Here is a 19,233-nt window from a genome sequence, read left to right as displayed (position 1 = left end):
CAGGGGGAATGGCAATATAACACATACTAGCAGGATGAGGCCGACTGAGTGACTCTGTTCTGTTCTCTTTATACCTATGTTGATGTCATTTATCTTACCTTCCTACAGGAAGCAGAAAATCTTTTGAACTCATTGACTGGTCAGCCAGATGCAGAAGATATCCTGCTGTTTTCTGTACCGGTCTGCGCACCTTACACTGCCTTGATCAATTACAAGTGAGTTTACCATCATATGACACATGCTTCTGAATCAAGGGTCCACTTTTCTGCAACAGGAAAATCCTAAAACTTATACGTTTCCTTTTTATCTTGTTGTGTAATTGTCACTTTACATTATTGTGTTTGTATATATGTTTTTCTCTTTTTTATTTTTTAGATATAAAGTTAAACTAACTCCAGGAACACAGAAGAAAGGAAAAGGTAAGCTTAAAGTGATATTAAAGTTATTTTTTATTTATTTTTTCCCTTGGTTTTGCACAGAGCAGCCCAGATTCTCCTTTTTCTTGGGTCCCTCTCCGCTGCTCCTGGCCCCTCCCTTCTGCTGAGTACACCCCCACTGCAGGCAGCTTGCTATGGGGGCACGGAACTGTAGCTCGGCCCCACCCCCTCTCTCACCTCATTGTCTCACTGACTTTGACATCAGCAGGAGCCAATGGCACCCGCTGCTGTGTCTCAGCCAATCAGGAGGAAGAGTCCCAGACAGCTGATGCTCTTGTGCAACATTGCTGGATCAAGATTGGGCTCAAGTATGAGGGGGTGCTATACACAGAAGGCTTGTTATCTTAATGCATAGAATGCATTAGGATAAAAAAAAACTTCTGACTTTAGAACCTCTTTAACCCCTTCCCGACCGCCGCATGTACATATACGTCGGCAGAATGGCATGTACAGGCACATTGGCGTACCTGTACGTCCCTGCCTAGACGGGGGTCCGATCGGGACCCCCCCGGTACATGCGGAGGTCTGGTCCGCTCGGGGGAGCGATCCGGGACGACGGCGCGGCTATTTGTTTATAGCCGCTCCGTCGCGATCGCTCCCCGGAGCTGAAGAACGGGGAGAGCCGTGTGTAAACACGGCTTCCCCGTGCTTCACTATGGCGGTGCATCGATCGTGTCATCCCCTTTATAGGGAAGACACGATCGATGACGTCATTCCTACAGCCACACCCCCCTACTGTTGTAAACACACACACAGTGTACACCAAATCCTACAGCGCCACCTGTGGTTAACTCCCAAACTGCAACTGTCATTTTCACAATAAAGAATGCAATTTAAATGCATTTTTTGCTGTGAAAATGACAAAAATCCCAAAAATGTGTCATAATTGTCCGAAGTGTCCGCCATAATGTCGCAGTCACGAAAAAAATCGCTGATCGCCGCCATTAGTAGTAAAAAAAAAAAAAATTTATAAAAATGCAATAAAACTATCCCCTATTTTGTAAACGCTGTAAATTTTGCGCAAACCAATCGATAAACGCTTATTGCGATTTTTATTACCAAAAATAGGTACAAGAATACGTATCGGCCTAAACTGAGGAAAAAAAATAAATTTATATATGTTTTTGGGGGATATTTATTATAGCAAAAAGTAAAAAATATTGCATTTTTTTCAAAATTGTCGCTCTATTTTTGTTTATAGCGCAAAAAATAAAAACCGCCGAGGTGATCAAATACCACCAAAAGAAAGCTCTATTTGTTTTTAATTGTCTGTTAAAGCGACGCAGTCCCAAACTGTAAAAACACCTTGGGTCTTTAGGCAGCAATATGGTCTGGGGCTTAAGTGGTTAAAGCGGAGCTTCACCCTCCACCTCCCCCCTCCGGTGTCACATTTGACACCTTTCAGGGGGATGCAGATACCTGTCTAAAGACGGGTATCTGCACCCACTTCCGGCCACACAGTCTGCGGGCAGGACGCTGGATCCCACCCCCCCGTTGTGTTTTGGGAAACACTCGGCTTCCAGAACACAGCGGGAGCCAGTCAGCACGGCGCAGTGCGACTCGCGCATATAACTTTTGTGCAAACCAATCAATAAACGCTTATTGCGTTTTTTTTTTTTGTTTTGTTTTACCAAAAATAAGAATACGTATCGGCCTAAACTGAGGGAAAAATGTTGTATTATATATTTTTTGGGGGATATTTATTATAGCAAAAAGTAAAAAATATTGTATTTTTTTTTTTTTTTTTAATTGTCGCTCTATTTTTGGTTAAAGGAAAAAAAAAAAAACGCAGAGGCGATCAATTACCACCAAAAGAAATCTCTATTTGTGGGGGAAAAAAAGGATGACAATTTTGTTTGGGAGCCACGTCGCACAACCGCGCAATTGTCAGTTAAAGCGACGCAGTGCTGAATCGCAAAAAGGGGCCAGGTCCTTAACCTGCATAATGGTCCGGGTCTTAAGTGGTTAAATGTACCACTTTGTTATATCGGTTCAAAAAGTGTAAGAAGAAAAAAAAGTGAAATACCCTTTCAGTTCAGTGAGATGACACAACATCTCGGCTACACTAAAATACCAAGCCTTGTTCTCAGCCCTTTCCAGTTCATCTCTGTGGACCTCTGAACTTTTTTTCTTTCTTCTTTTCACAGCTGCTAAGACCGCACTGAACAGTTTCATGCATTATAAGGAGTGCTCTGCTAGAGAGAAGGATTTATTACGCAGCGTGAAGGTAGGAATTCCTGTCTGGGAAACACATATATATATATATATATATATATATATATATATGTCTACAGGCTGGATCATATATATAACACGTCTACAGGCTGGATCCAGGCGTTCCTCTCTGATCGGTATTTAATCTTGTATTCCTTTGTCTCACAGGACACGGATTTGTCCAGAAATATGCCTGGAAAGGTGAAAGTGTCGGCTCCCAATTTACTTAATGCCAAGAAGAAATGAGAGTCCCAGCAAAGTGGCTGTGCATAATGTACATACAAAATTCCTCAGGAGCTGCAGAAAATGGAGGTGAAACCGCTACAAATTGTAATTGGGCTCCAATGTAAGAAACGGCGGGGGTTTTTTTTTTTAATCAGCTGCACAGATGATGTACAAAATCCTAAAAGAAAGATGATTGTAAACATTCTGAATTGTGAGTTAAAATGGATTGCCACTGCAATGTAACTGCAGCCACAAAAAGGACAGATTATTCTTATTGCTTTTCATAATCCACATTGGAGGGATTTTCCTTGCCCTTTTGTGCTGATGAAACTGGAATAGGAAGTGATAGAAATGTTTCCCAGTGGTATAAACTTAGACGCTCCTACACCATGGAGGAGGTTCCACTATAAACTGGCTTTAGGAGGGAATACACTCTTATTAAATGCCCAACTGGTGAGGGGTTCTGACTGGCACATCCCTGCCAAACAGTTGTTTTTATTAAGAGTATGAAAAAGCAGTTTTAAAAGCGAATTGTCCCACTTTTTCTTTAAAAGCGTAAAGCCTCTTTAAAGATGGGCAGAATGGTGGTTCTACTTTTATAGATTACCTGGACCTTGTATTGGCAGGTGAGAAGTGATAGTAAACTCGGTTGCTTATCCAAAAACTATAAAAGTGGGTCCAGCAGTGCTCTGGTTCCAGGCCACATATACTAGAGGGACAGGGTAATGTTCTTGGGTATTAGGCCTCATTCGCAGGGGCAAAGCCAGGGTAATGTTGCAGTTGGGCTGCCAGCTGTGTCTGCTTAGCCTGTACAGAATGGTGCCAGGCTGACGGGAGCTGCTGTGGTTTTGCATGTTCCTTCAGATGTCTGACCCTGAATGTGCATACGGTCAGCCTGGCATTTCTTTTGTACAGGTTTCCCAGCCTTGGCAATATACACTACATCTTGCAATTTTCTATACCCGTTTGTGTGAATAAGACCTCAGTGAATGTGCATATTGATGACTGCAGTGCCCACGTAGATCAGAGGCCAGCTTTGCGGTACTCGCTGTGCACCAGAACACCCCCCCCCCCCCCTGGTTATTAAAATGGCCCTAATAATACAATTTGTTACAGGTATAAAAAGAACAGAGGATTAGCTGAGAATAGTTTTACTATTAATTTGGTTGCTAGGTTGTGCATTAAAGCTGAACTCTAGATTTTGCTATACTTTACATGGGCCAAGCTGGCCCAAACAAACTATGTCCCTCCCTAACGTGAGCCCTTTGGATGTGCTGTACATACGGTATGTAGCTGAGGCAACATACAGCATTGTGTTTTGGGTTTAAACCAAGACTATTCGGCTCACAATAGAATCTGATCAGTGCTCAGCCAATCAGAAATCAATGTATTCTAGCACTGAATACAAAGCTCTCTTGGATTGGCCGAGTCAGAGGCGGGCTTATTATGACACAACCTCTGACTTAGCCAGAGGAAGTTTCTATTCATTGCTTTCTCGGATTGACTGATCAGATAGACATCGTGTTCCAGGTATGAGATGGGAAAGTCTCGGCTTCAACCTGGAACACAATACAATGCTTGCATGATATAGAGCTTTATATATGTAATCTCTATATGTATGTGTAAAATTTCCTCGACTACATTCCGTTTATACAGCACGTCAGTTAGTTTGGGCCAAACTGTCCCTCACTATGTAAAGTGTAGCAAAAGCTAGAGTTCAGCTTTAGGGTTTGTATACACAAGACTTCTTTGTTAATTGTGAGCACAATGCAGTTAAGTTTTATACCAAGCAAGCCATCCATTTAATGCAACCCTAACACAGTGCAGTCACCCTGAGAAGCTTGTCGGCAAATTCTTGTCCTTCACCTTGTGTTTGAAGTATCCAAACATCTGTTTTTGCTGACATCCAGCTCTCCGGGAGCACCGTCACTATCGTGCAGAAGATGGGACTGTGTCACAAACTAGAACTTGTACTAAAAGCTCACAAGGTTTTAATTTTATAAAAACTGCCAGCAGAAGTTGACAAGTAATGTTATGATGTAATAAGTGTATTCAAAGCTTTCACTTTGCACAATGAAAAATAAAGAACAATGTATTTTTCCTATTCTGTTTTCCCCACCTTAATCCTTCTGGACAAATAAAAGATATTTGTAGAGAGGACGGTCTCCTGCTTTGGTCTGGGGCGCTTCCAGACACAATTGGTTAAAGGGTCACTAAAGGAATTTTTTTTTTAGCTAAATAGCTTCCTTTACCTTACTGCAGTCCTGGTTTCATGTCCTCATTGTTTGTTTTTGCTCTGATGTTGCTGTAATTCTTCTCTGGACACTTCCTGGTTGTCTGTTTCCTGATGACCACAGTACTGGGAGATTCTAGTTCAGGGATATGCAATTAGCGGACCTCCAGCTGTTGCAAAACTACAAGTCCCATCATGCCTTTGGGTGTCATGCTTGTGGCTGTCAGTCTTGCTATGCCTCATGGGACTTGTAGTTCTGCAACAGCTGGAGGTCCGCTAATTGCATATCCCTGTTCTAGTTTCATTTTCCAAACCATCACTGCTCTATGGCTCTGTACATGCACACAGGCAGGATAACATGCAAAAACGAAACTAGAGGTACATTATATGATTGATTTTTATCTATTTTTAATCAATTTTAAAAGGAATGAGTTAACTATTATGTCTCTACCCTGTAAACAGTCATTTCAGCAAAAAAATGGTTTTCCTTTAAGTGGTATAGAGATGACATGTTGCCAAACAATCCTCGGAGAAGCCAGTAACCGGGGTGTCTGCAGTGAGCTCACCCTGCTCTAGAAGCCTAAAAGTCAACACACTATCGTTTTTTTTTTCCGTTAAACCCAACGAAAAAAAAAAAAATTTGGAGGGGCCTCTGTACTAGATTCTGTGTTCTCTCTCAGTATAGGCATCAATGGGCTCGAGAATGGGACATTTTACAAGCGTTAAAAATGTCTTATGCATGGTTTCCGTAGCTTTTGATGAGCGATTAAAACGGCTCCACAATGGAAAGGGACAGAAATAAACAAATTTCACTGCGCTGAAAACGCCTGCCAGAGCATTGCCATAGACTTGAATGAGAGGCATTGAAAGGCTTCAAATGCCTCCTGACTTGGGGCTTACATTTTGAAGTGAAGCATCGCTTAGTGTGAACAGATGTGCTGTCTATTATATCTTGTGCATAGATTGCCAGTGTGAAGCCCCCATACACACTCTTAGTTTTTCTTCAGATTTACCAAAACCATGTAGTGCAAGTGCCTGCCTGATTGCATACAAATTGAAACTCTTAAGGTTTGACCTCATTATATGGTTTTGGTAAATCTAAAGACAAAAAACAAAATTCTGCAGATTTACCAAAACCATATAATCTAAGGCAGGGATATGCAATTAGCGGACCTCCAGCTGTTGCAGAACTACAATTCCCATGAGGCATAGCAAGACTGACAGCCACAAGCATAACACTCAGAGGCATGATGGGACTTGTAGTTTTGCAACAGCTGGAGGTCCGCTAATTGCATATCCCTGATATGCAATCAGGCTGGCACTACATGGTTTTGGTAAATCTGCAGGAAATCTAATGTGTATGGGGCACAAGGTTCTCACATTGGGTCAGTGTCTTCTGAATTAGCAGGAACACCAACTAATTTTTTCTATTGCACCCGATACAGCTGTCCTAAAGTTCATCAAAATCAGCCTGGACATTTTTAAATTCTCCACATTTATTGAATATATTTACACTAACATGAGAGCCAAAACAGAAAAACACACAAAACTATAACACAAATCACTATATACAGCTGTATATATATCACGAGCCACAGGTGTTGACACTGGCAAACCTCTGATGGACGCTGTGGAGGAGATGTTTGGGTAGACAGTCCAAGGAGCCAGACAGGATCTCTTTGTAGAAGATTACCGTCTCTAGACAAAGCCTGAAATCAATGAGAATACATCAAAACCTATTTGTGCTCTTATTCAGGAGAGCAGGTACCAACCAGAATGTTCCTCGCCCATCTGACTGTATATATTAAAGTGCATTTCAGTATTGTTATTGGGCTCTGCATTACTTTTACTCAAGAATTCCAGATAATGTGGCTTTAGGACAAAATCTAGACCGGGGATAAGCAATTAGCGGACCTCCAGCTGTTGCAGAACTACAAGACCCATGAGGCTTAGCAAGACACTGACAGCCACAAGCATGACACCCAGAGGCGGAGGCTTGATGGGACTTTTAGGTTTGCAACAGCTGGAGGTCTGCTAATTGCATATACCTGATCTAGACTCTATTACTGTCTGGAGACAGACATAAAATATCACCTAAAGTATATACAGAAACCCCTCTCACTTAGATTTCAGGTGTTTTCATGGATGATGAGTTTAATACCACAAGTTCCAAAAGCATTAAATTCCACCTGTGCAGTTCCAACCTTGTGGGTAGTTTGGGTAAGGCCCATTTCCATGCCAGTATGACTGTGCCCCATGTGCAAAGCCAGCCCCATGAGAACATGGTTTGATATGAATGGCTTCAGAATAGGTTGACCAACAAGCTCACATAGGTGTGATGGTCAGGTGTCCCGTAATAAATAATTATTTTGATGTAGAAGAACATGAGTGGACTACACAAAACACTGAAACTAACCATATTGAACACCTTTGTGATGGGATTTACAACAAGTTCATCATATAAGATGTGATAAGAAGGTGGCGGCAAGGTGTTTGGTCTTCTAATATATTTTTGTCTTCCAAAACTTTGAATAAAACTCACCTTACAAGAGACCTTGGCTGCACGGAGAACACAAGCACTTCATTACTATGGGCCTGTACAAAGAAAACACAAAAAAAAAACCTTAAGATCTTTGATCATACGATTGAATGGCCCCTCCAGCACTACATTGTGTCATACATTACCGCTTTATGGTGGGCGAGCAGATTGTTGGCACATCCTCCAAATACAAATATTTCACCCTCTTTACTGGCACATGCAGTATGCCACAGCCTAGAAAGGTATAAATGACAGTTGTGTAGGGTTACTTTGGAAAAACACAATGTGGTGTGTAGTCACATCCCTATACCAACATGGAGAGCGCTGGGGGGGTAGATGTATTCAAGGGATCCTCAACCCAAACAGCACTGGACACATTCACAACCACGTGAAAATGTAAACATCATATGTTATAGAGACGGGATAGTACACACAACTGTACACCGGAGAGCAAAATACAGGCATGGAAACACATTTCTGGGAGTCGTGACCTCAGCCTATCAGAGGGTGCTTTCTATTCATTCATAGAATGCAAAGCTTCCTGTGAATCGCTAAGCAGCAGCAGGGAGTTCTGGCAGTGGGACAGGAAATCTCCATCCTACTGCTGTATACTGTACAGCAGGGATATGCAATTAGCGGACCTCCAGCTGTTGCAAAACTACAAGTCCCATCATGCCTCTGGGTGTTATGCTTGTGGCTGTCAGAGTCCTCATGGGACTTGTAGTTCTGCAGCAGCTGGAGGTCCGCTAATTCCATATCCCTGCTGTACAGTATGTGGCTGGGGCTTACATACAGGCAATATAGCACACTTGTTAGTCCAGGACATCGTTTAGACCAGCTTGGCCCCAAACTGTTTAAAAGGGACATTAAGTGTGGAGATCGGCTTTAAAATTGTATTTAACACCAAAAAGAAACATATTGCTATTGAGATTATATATATATATATAATGGCTGCATTCATTTTCCTTTTTTAACTTTTCTTCCATTTCCATCTGATGGTCTGGCTGGTAAGTCTGCTATTTTTCAAAAGAAAAGATCTCCAGCAGAAAGTATCAGCTACAGAGATGAGACAATACATTGAACAGTGGCGGGGGTGCTTACAATGATCAGCATTTATGTAAAACCTTTATCCTAAAAAAAAAAACCTTTTTGCTGTAACGGGTTATAAAGTGTGAGCCGGAGTTTGTCTTCAATTTGTTAGCGTTTGTAAATCTTCCAGTACATCCAACACTCCCTGGACTGATAATGCTGCTGCTCAAATGTGCCCCCTGTTCGCCTTCCTCCAGAGTGGAGAAACGACTACAGGAGGTGCGTTACTGGCCAGATCACCAGATGAAAAAGCCAACAAAAATAAAATGAGCTACATGACTTTTTGGGTTTAATGGCAGTTTAAGCCTCCAGCAAATCATGCAGACCCGTTTACCTTCCATCCTGGCCTATAGCCGAGGTGATGGTCACAGTTGTTTGCTGCGGGTGGAATGAGGAATGTACATTCTACAGCTCTAAACTCTGAATGTATTTTTGTGTAGTTCATCTGCACACACAAGAGATGTCCCCTCCATGGATTGGAGGACCATAATGGAGGGATGATATGATGTAATATGTGGTTACCTGGGCTTATCGATGTGACAGCTCTGGAAAGGAACCCACTCATTGGTCCTGAGATTGTACAGCCACGTATCATCTGAGAAGAGACAACATACATCAGAATTGCACAGTATTCCCCAACATCGCCTTCATCTTTCTCTCTCCAGAAGGAGGGCACCATCCAGGGTCAGCATCCACTTCCTGGCCTGAGATGCCACTGCCATGTAAATCCTGGTACCTGTGCAATTTTGGATGTGCTCACAAATGTCTGGCACAGATCAGCCCTGCTGTAGCCTCTCTCACCTTGTGACTGGCTGCAAAGTTACAGTCTGATCACTGGGGGAGAGAAGACTAATCAGGAGTCTAATGCCTGCTACACACAATGAGAGCATCTTATTATTTCTTTTCATGCTAGGCTAATTTAAAAAATAATGGGCCAGATTCACATATATTCGCGTAAATCTGCGGCGGCGTAACGTATCACATTTACATTACACCGCCGCAAGTGCTTTATTCACAAAGCACTTGCCTGTAAAGTTGCGGCGGCATAGCGTAAATCCGCCCGGCCCAAGTCCGCCTAATTCAAATGATCCGGGTAGGGGGCGTGGATCGTTTAAATTAGGCGCGTTCCCGCGCCGATCGTACTGCGCATGCGCCATCCCTAAAATTTCCCGACGTGCATTGCGCTAAATGACGTCGCAAGGACGTCATTGGTTTCGACGTTAACGTAAATGGCGTCCAGCGCCATTCACGGACGACTTACGCAAACGACGTTAAATTTTAAATTTTTCGACGCGGGAACGACGGCCATACTTAACATTGGCTACGCCACCTAGGGGACAGCTTTATCTTTACGCCGCATATCTCTTACGGAAATGGCGTAAATTTACTGTGACGGGCAAGCGTACGTTCGTGAATCGGCGTAACGACTCATTTGCATATTCTACGCCGACCGCAATGGAATCGCCACCTAGCGGCCAGCCTAGAATTGCAGCCTAAGATCCGATGGTGTCAGTCACTTACACCGGTCGGATCTTAGGGAGATCTATGCGGAACCTGATTCTATGAATCGGGCGCATAGATACAACCGGTCGGACTCAGAGATACGCCGTCGTATCTTCTTTATGAATCCGTCCCTAAGGCCCGGTACACACGAGCAAACATGTACGATGAAAGCGGTCCGTCGGACCGTTTTCACCGTACATGCCTGCCAGAGGGCTTCTGTACGATGGTTGTACTAACCATCGTACAGAAGTTCGCGCGTAAACACTACGCGGGGCTTCCACGCATGCCTCGAAGTCATTCGACGCATGCGAGGGACGGCGGGCGCCTGGACATGTACGGTAGGTCTGTACTGACGACCGTACATGTCCGAGCGGGCAGGATTCCAGCGGACGGTTTTAAAACACGTCCAGGAATATTTGTCTGCTGGGAAAAGGCCCGGCGGGTAAATGTTTGCTGGAATTCGGCCCGCTCGCGCCTACACACGACCGAACATGTATGCTGAAACTGGCCCGCGAACCAGTTTCAGCATACATGTTTGGTCGTGTGTACGGGGCCTAAGAGTTTACCAAAGTTCTGAAAATTCTCGGACAGAATAAAAATTCAGAAGTGATGTTGTGTGTTGTTTTGTGTCGTGTTTTCGAACAACCGTACTGATTAAATGAAAATTGTAAGACCCGTTATCATACGGGAAAAACTTTTGTGCTTGTCCAATTGGATAATAAAAATTGGATGAACTGTTGTGATCGACTCTCAAAAGCTCTGTACAATATTTTTCAGACGATTTTCTGATCGTGTGTGCGGCCTTTAGGATGGTCATTGCACCTCTGGTTACATTTGCATGGTTAGAAAGGTCAGTCACTTACTCAAAGGTTGTTTATCAGTGGTAAATCCTCCAAAAAGAAAAAGGGTGTGAGAAGACGCTCGTGTCAACGAATGCCAAGACCTTCCCAATGGAAGAACACCCTGTGCAATCCTATGACAAGGAAAGAGGCAATGATGATTATTATTATTCAGGATTAATATAGCGGCAACAGTTTATGCAGTGCTTTACAATATAAGAGGGAGACAATACAGTTATAATACAATAAAATACAAGAGGGGTTAAAATGGTTGTAAACCCCCTCCCCCCCCAAAAAAAAAAAAAAACCCTGCAAGACAAAAGGCATAATGAACTAGTATGCATAGCAAGTAAGTCGCACATATATGCATGGTTATCACTGGGAAAATGACCCGTCTGACTTTAATGTCCAAAGTCGCATGACAAGTCCTACAAGTGTGAATGGACACTTACCTGGAGTTCAGCTTTGAAACAAATCTTTCCCTAGTGACACATGGGGGCTGCAGTTGCCAGGTCCCTACCTATGTATTGCCAACTACATAAAACGCCATGCGTCGTCATGGTATCCTGTAGTCGGATTGTGAAAGCACGCACAGCGATCTGACAACGCTGCCACAGGAATCAGACCCTATGGATAGCGTGGTCACTGGCTGCACGGAGGTAAAACTTGCTGGCAGAATCAACTGGTATTTTAACACAATTTCAAAAGGAAAATATCAGAAGAGCAGAAACCATTAAAAGAAAAAGTCAGTTAATGTCGATCATTTCTAAGGTTTATAAACATAACAATATGAAAAGATGAAATCTCAGGGTAGTTGTAAAAAGAAGGAGCAAAATCACTTACACTTCATGCCACTCCCAGGTATCAAAATTCAGATAGTACAGATCATTCATTCTGGAGTCCTGGAGAGTAAAATTTTGTTTTAGTAAAAATATATTATACCACGAGGTAAACTGATAAGTAATACGATCTCACGGGTACTCACTCTGTATCTGCCGCCAAAAGCGTAACCTCGATTTCCAATTGTGGCGCAAGCATGAGCAGCACGAGGAGACGGGCATTTACCCTGGAGAGAAATGTAGAATGAAGAAGCATCAATGGTCTTTCTGGGTGAATACGGGGCGTTTCTGTTCAGTCTGACTTTTCTGGCAAGCCGGAATGAATAAGGCAAGGTGTTGGAGTTAAAAGGATAAGTTCCGTGTATCTTTAGGACATCACCTGCCATAGAATGTCCCCAACTGCCCAGGAGAAAAAACCCCACATCACGGCTCAATAATGTGACAGGCATTGTTCTCCTTACTTTATCTTATTCCCCTGCTTGTTTGTATGTACTTTTTTATCTATTTTATTTTTTTGATACATGCTTATTTTGGTTTAGTCCCTGACTGTCTGAAACTGTTTGCTATAACATGTTAACTTTGTCCTAAATAAAGATTATCCAAAAAAAAAAAAAAAAATAATTAAAAAAAAAAAGGATAAGTCACGGTGTCCTTTTGTTACAGGTTACACACATATTCAGGGTGTGACATAGGACAGATGCACTAAACTAAAAGCTCACAACCCCAATCGCGTTCTACGATCCACCAACCAAAATCTACTCCAGATACCCAAAGCCAAATACAAGACCAAAGGAGAACGAAGATTTGCAGTCCAAGGACCTAGACTGTGGAACGCTCTACCAACCAGCATCCGAATGGGGTTGAACCACTTGGCCTTCATAAGAAAGATCAAAACCCATCTCTTCTGAGGTCAAAACCTTTTACTCAGGGAATGGATACTAAGCGCCCAGAGGCGATTCAGTTTGCATGTGTTGCGCTATATAAGTTTTTCACTCACTCACTTTGAGTGGAGATGTCCAAACAGATATCTTTTCTTTTTTTTTAGCCAGCAATTCCCTCTGGCGCTTTTCCTGGCTCACCCATGCAATCGGGGAGCCGGAGAATGAAATCAACCAAAAGGTGGCGGTTTACCATAGATCTGCCCGTGGACCAGATGGTCCCCGGCCATCTCTACGACCCCCAGAGGCTGGAAGCAAAGTCATTTCACTTCCACCGCCGGCAGATGTAAACACTGCTGCTATTTTTGCTGGGAGGCCTCAGATCAATTTATTTATTGCTTTTATTGTAAAATCAGGGAACACACAGGATACATGCCACAGCAAACGGGGTACAAGCTGACACGTTTCACACCAAACCTTAGCGCTTATTTAAGCACTACGGTTTGGTGTGAAACGCGTCAGCTTGTACCCCGTTTGCTGTGGCATGTATCCTGTGTGTTCCCTGATTTTACAATAAAAGCAATACATTTTTGGAGTGCGGCTGTCCAGAACGTTTTCCCTTCATTTTGCATCATTTCATGCATTGCCAGCACCCGTGGCTTTGGATCTGGTGAGGAGACTCTTGATTGGTATCCTGGAGCGGTGATTTCTTCTTTTCATCAAAATAATTGGTTTAGTTCAACTTTAAAACCTGCCCACACTACCCACACTGCCAAAAGTACCAATACCTGGTTTAATAATCATGGTATTACTGTGCTTGATTGGCCAGCAAACTTGCCTGACCTAAACCCCATAGAGAATCTGTGGGGTATTGTCGAGAGGAAGATGAGAGACACCAGACCCAACAATGCAGACGAGCCGACGGCCGCTATCAAAGCAACTTGGGCTCCCATAACACCTCAGCAGGGCCACAGGCTGATCGCCTCCATCCCACACCACATTGAGCCTGGGTGCCTTCTGCGAACCACTGCAGGTGTCAATACAATGATAATGACACCCCCAGATCAGTTCACAGATCACGGGTAGGAATCAAATTGCATGGGTGCATTTTTATATGCAAATCCAATGTGGGTTCAGCCATACAACTGTATGCCTGAATTCGCATTGCACAGACATCTATTGAGATGGGCACAGCAGTGCGGGTGCGAATCACATGCAAGGTCTGTGCAATAGTGCGACTGCGAACCCAGGCTGATGCAGTAATTCATGCAAAAGGAGTCCTGACCAAGTATTGAGTGCATAGTACAGGGACATACTTCTCGGTAAGCCAACATTTTTTTAGTCTTATCTAATATTCAAATTTTCTGAGATACTGAATTTTTGGTTTTCACGAGCTGTATGCCATAATCATCTAAATTAAAAGAAAAATGCTGGAAATATATCACTCTGTGTGTATTGAATCTATAAAATATAGAGCTTCACCTTTTGAATTGAATGGAAATAAATAAACTTTTTGATAAATTTCGAGTTTCTTGAGATGCACCCCCACCTTGTTTTTTTCTGGACAAAATGTGGCTTTCATGTGGTGCTAAATGGATATTTTTTTTCTATGATCATCATAGGAAAACAGCCCAAAATCGTAAAAAAAAAAAAAAAATTACATTTTTCAATGTAACTGTATATTTCTTGTTACCATCATATTCTCCCGCTCTTGGCGATTGCAGCGATACTACATATGTGTACGTTAGTTGTATGTACCTGTAGCACAGCCCAAAACAATCGTGTGCATTTTTCTTCATTTTATCCTACATAGAACACACTGACACAAACTTAAATAAAAAAAATACTGACCAAAATATATACGGACCCTGACCTTTGACCCAAACACTAAGGGAGGGCCCCTTCACACTGGGGCATTTTTCAGGCACTTTAGCGTTAAAAAAAGCGCCTGTAAAAGAAGCTGCATCTGCAATCCCAATATGAAAGCCCGATCGCTTTCACACTAAAGCGCCGGAAAAACACCCCAGTGTGAAAGGGGTTTAGGCCCCTTTCACACTGGGGCGTTTTTCAGGCGCTTTGGCGTTAAAAAAAAAAAAGCCTGTAAAGCGCCTGAAAGAAGCCTCATCTGCAATCTCAATGTGAAAGCCTGAGTGCTTTCAGAGCCCTTTTACACTGCCAAGGCACGAAAAGCGTCGCTAAGACCCCTTTCACACTGGCGCGTTTTTCAGGTGCTTTGGTGTTAAAAAAAGCGCCTCAATGGGAAGGGATGCTTTAGGAGCGGTGTATTCAATGCTCCTAAAGCGCTACAAAGAAGCTGCTTGCAGGACTTTTTTTGGCGCCCTCCCAGCGCAGCGCCTCAGTGTGAAAGCACTCGGGGCTTTCACATTGGGACTGCAGATGCAGCTTCTTTCAGGCGCTTTTTTTTTTAACACTAACCTAGATCAAACCTTAATCTATGCGTACTGCTGGCATTAAGGGGTTAAATCTAAACTCTTGACAGGTACCCACTTCTGCTGGGATTGCCTAGGGGGAAGTTCAACAACCTTCCCACTTCCCGCCATCACATGCTAGGTCTCTGGCGGCTGTGGGACCATTCACAGAGTGCAGTGCAGCTTGGGAATGCGCAGTGTGAAGCCGTAGAAAGTCACAGCAGGCTTCCCACAAACAGCATGGCGGCACCAAAGACCCAAAGACTGGCAAAGAACAGGCCCGGGTGAAGACAGCATTGGATTCCTGGACAGGCAAGTGTCTTTATTAAAAGAAAATTATTATTATTTTTTATTTAACCTTACTGAAATTCCTCTTTAATGTTTCACAGTCCACATAAAAAGTAGGTAAAGTTTGAGTTATTACCGTAGGTACAATGCGACTCCAGGTAAAGCTGTCCAGATTCAACACATGAACGTGATTGTTCCAACCCCTTGGATGTCCTGCATTCTGCAAAACCACAACATGAGCACAAATCAGATGGTTATTTACTATATAAAAAGAAAAAAAATCATCCAATTAAACACAAAACACACACACTGTTAGGCCTTGTCTCTAGTATAGAAAAGGACAACGTATGCCTTTAAACAGACCCAAGTGTCCCACGCAATTTAAAAAAAAATTACACACATTAAAATCAAATTTTTTTGCTAGAACATAATTTAGAACCCCCCAAACATTATATATTTTCTGAAATCAGAGGTCCAGAAAAATAAAATGCTGGCAGTTACATTTTTTTTTTTAAGTTGCACAATATTTGTGCAGCCATTTATGAAAATGCACATTTTCAGGACAAAATCCACTAAAATGAATTTTAGTGTATACAAAAACATACTAAATATTAATATATTTAGTATAATCCATATGTGACCAGAGGTCCGGGGGCGCTGGAGAACTCAGAAACGCTCGGAGACACTCCCAGCTGGGTAGGGCGTGCATAACGTGTGTCGGAGCACCCGAAAGTGTCAACAGTTTCCGAGTGTCTCGGAGTGCCACCAGTGCCCCCGCACCTCTGGCCGCATACAGTACTGCATACACCAGCAGTGGTTGTGGAACAAATCACCTGAGTTTCCATTATTTCTTATGGAGAAACTCGTTTTGATATACGAGTGCTTTGGATTACAAGCATGCTTCAGGAACGAATTATGCTCGCAATCCACGGTATTACTGTATATTGATTGGTTTGCGCAAAAGTTATAGCATCTACAAACTATGGGATATATTCATGGACTTTTTTTTTCTTTACTAGTAATGGCGGCGAACAGTCCCTAGCGGGACTAGGATCTTGTGACAGACAATCGGAACACTGACACTTTTTTGGGGAACCAGTGACACTAATACAGTGATCAGTGCTAAAAATATGCACCGTCACTGTACTGACACTGGCTGGGAAGGTCTTAACACCAGGGGCGATCAAAGGGTTAACTGTTTGCCTAGCCAGTGTTTTATTAGTGTGGGAGGAGCCTTTACTAGGGGGAAGACCAGGATCCATGTCCCTGCTTTACAGACACACAGGATCCAAGCATTCCCTACTGTCAGAACAGCGATCTGCATTGTTTACATAGACGTGCCGGCGACATCTGTGAAAAACTGCTAAAAAGTTGGCAAGTGGTTAAGTAAACATCTGAAAAAAGAACGCTCTCCGTTGTTCGTTGTAGTAAGTTCTTTACACCATTGTAAAAAGTCACCGCAATGTAAATGGACACAATACCGTCTACAGAATACATACGCCAAATGAAGTTTCATCAAACTCAAAAGTCCCGACTGGATCTTCTTTAAAATAGCCATAGCCGCCAAAGTAGATCAACCTGAAAGAGAAATGCAGGGAGGGTTGCCATGACCGAGCAATCAAAACTATGTAATATATGGAGGACCGGCCTACCTAAACTAACCAAACAATCTGTATCCAATCAGAGAGGCTCTTCAATTAGTTGTTGGTAAATCTAAAAAGGAGATTTTTTTTTTTAATCCTGACTCGGTTTGGATTGTTGTCTCGCAACACGAGCAGGATTCAAGCGGTGCGCAGGACCGCATTTGGCCAGAGGTGTGGGGGCGCCGGAGCCGTTCAGAAAAACTTGGAAATACTCCGTTCCTGAGCCTTTCCAAGGGTTTTCCGAGTTTAGCCGAGCTTTTTCCGAGAATTTCTGAGGCTCTCCGGCGCCCCCACCTCTGGCCACATGCGGTATCGCATTCCATAGAAGTCAATGCGGAACAAATTATTTTCTTTTCCATTGACTTCTATGGGGAACCTCGCTTTGATAGTGCTTTGGCCTACGAGCATTCTCCTGGAGCGGATTAGGCTCGTAATCCAAGGTTCCACTGTAAAATCTAAATTCCTTCACATTAAATACGGATTGTAGCCAAACTTTTTATTCCGTGTTTTCGATTGTGAGTTTTCTGGCAGAAAAAAACACCCTTAAAAGGGGTTGTAAAAGTTTGTCTTATTTTTTAAATAGATTCATTTAACCACTTAAGACCCGGACCTTTAGGCAGGTAAAGGACCTGGCCAGTTTTTGCGGTTTGGCACTGCGTCGCTTTAACTGACAATTGCGCGGTCGTGCGACGTGGCTCCCAAACAAAAATTGCGTCCTTTTTTCCCCCACAAATAGAGCTTTATTTTGGTGGTATTTGATCACCTCTGCGGTTTTTATTTTTTGCGCTATAAACAAAAATAGAGCGACAATTTTGAAAAAAATTCAATATTTTTTACTTTTTGCTATAATAAATATCCCCCAAAAACATATAAAAAAAAATATTTTTTTCCTCAGTTTAGGCCGATAAGTATTCTTCTACATATTTTTGGTAAAAGAAAAAAAAGAAAAAAGAAAAAAGAAAAAAAATCGCAATAAGCGTTTATCGATTGTTTTGCGCAAAATTTATAGCGTTTACAAAATAGGGGATAGTTTTATTGCATTTTTATAATTTTTTTATTTTTTTACTACTAATGGCGGTGATCAGCGATTTTTTTCGTGACTGCGACATTATGGCAGACACTTTACTGTGAAAATGACAATTGAAGTTTGGGAGTTAACCACAAGGGGGCGCTGAAGGGGTTAAGTGTGACCTCATCTGTGTTTCTAACTGTAGGGGGGTGTGGCTGTAGGTGTGACGTCATTGATTGTGGTGTGATTAGGGAACACACGTTTGATGACGGCGCCACAGTGAAGAACGGGGAAGCTGTGTTTATATACAGCTCTCCCCGTTCTTCAACTCCGCGCGGCCACGGAGCTTCGGATCGCGGCGCGCGCCCACGACCCATTGCTGGGCACTTAAAGAGGACGTGCCTGTGCCCAGCCGTGCCATTCTGCCCACGTATATGTGCAGGAGGCGGTCCTTAAGTGGTGTTGTTTTTCTTTGTTTGAATCTCTCACTTCCTGTTTCTCCTCAGTAAGCTTGCCCCCATCATCCAAACCAGGGGTCTTCAAACTACGACCCTCCAGTTGTTCAGGAACTACAATTCCCATCATGCCCAGTCATGTCTGTGAATGTCAGTGTGTTACAATGCCTCATGGGATGTGTAGTTCTACAACAGCTGGAGGGCCGTAATTTGAGGATCCCTGATCCAAACGGTGGAAAGTCAGTCAGAACAGCTTACTGAGGAGGAACAGGAAGTGAGAAATTCAGACAGACAAAGAAAAAAAAAACATTTAGAAGGGAAATCGAAGGAAAAGGTAAGTGAACCAACAATGCACTAGCTTAAAGGAACCTATTTAGAAAATAAAAAACAAACCTTTACAACCCATTTAAAACGCGTGTACAAAAATGCTCTATAAACTTTCTTTATTTCTGCCTTTTGAGCCCAGTGTGCACGGAGCCTCGATGTTTCAGAAAAGTCCAGCTGAAGTAAACATGTATAAGGATCTATAGTTCCCAGATCTCCAATATTTACAGGAAAAGCTCATCAGCCACTCACTTGTTCTGATAGACCCAGACACCCAGCTTGTCCTTCG

General features: G+C 42.8%; 2 protein-coding genes across 2 annotated transcripts in view; one reads left to right on the top strand and one right to left on the bottom strand.

Moving 5' to 3' along the window:
• The window catches only part of NEMF (nuclear export mediator factor), a 56,643-nt gene extending 53,515 nt beyond the window's left edge, over positions 1-3,128 (top strand). Inside the window, exons 30-33 of the mRNA XM_040334585.1 lie at positions 109-215; positions 376-419; positions 2,585-2,664; positions 2,820-3,128. Coding sequence (XP_040190519.1) covers positions 109-215; positions 376-419; positions 2,585-2,664; positions 2,820-2,897 — 309 coding nt within the window. The 3' untranslated portion in view covers positions 2,898-3,128. The remainder of the gene's footprint in view (positions 1-108; positions 216-375; positions 420-2,584; positions 2,665-2,819) is intronic.
• Positions 3,129-6,585: 3,457 nt separating this feature from the next.
• The window catches only part of KLHDC2 (kelch domain containing 2), a 27,225-nt gene continuing 14,577 nt past the window's right edge, over positions 6,586-19,233 (bottom strand). The window contains exons 4-13 of the mRNA XM_040334586.1: positions 19,197-19,233; positions 17,013-17,091; positions 15,650-15,733; positions 12,065-12,145; positions 11,923-11,981; positions 11,104-11,213; positions 9,260-9,332; positions 7,795-7,882; positions 7,652-7,704; positions 6,586-6,818 (exon numbers count right to left, since the gene is read on the bottom strand). The exon at positions 19,197-19,233 is cut by the window's right edge and continues 79 nt beyond it. Coding sequence (XP_040190520.1) covers positions 6,695-6,818; positions 7,652-7,704; positions 7,795-7,882; positions 9,260-9,332; positions 11,104-11,213; positions 11,923-11,981; positions 12,065-12,145; positions 15,650-15,733; positions 17,013-17,091; positions 19,197-19,233 — 788 coding nt within the window. The 3' untranslated portion in view covers positions 6,586-6,694. The remainder of the gene's footprint in view (positions 6,819-7,651; positions 7,705-7,794; positions 7,883-9,259; positions 9,333-11,103; positions 11,214-11,922; positions 11,982-12,064; positions 12,146-15,649; positions 15,734-17,012; positions 17,092-19,196) is intronic.

The sequence above is a fragment of the Rana temporaria genome, unplaced genomic scaffold, assembly GCF_905171775.1.
Source record: "Rana temporaria unplaced genomic scaffold, aRanTem1.1, whole genome shotgun sequence".
Taxonomy (NCBI): Eukaryota; Metazoa; Chordata; class Amphibia; order Anura; family Ranidae; genus Rana; species Rana temporaria.
This window is presented reverse-complemented; position numbering and strand designations above follow the sequence as displayed.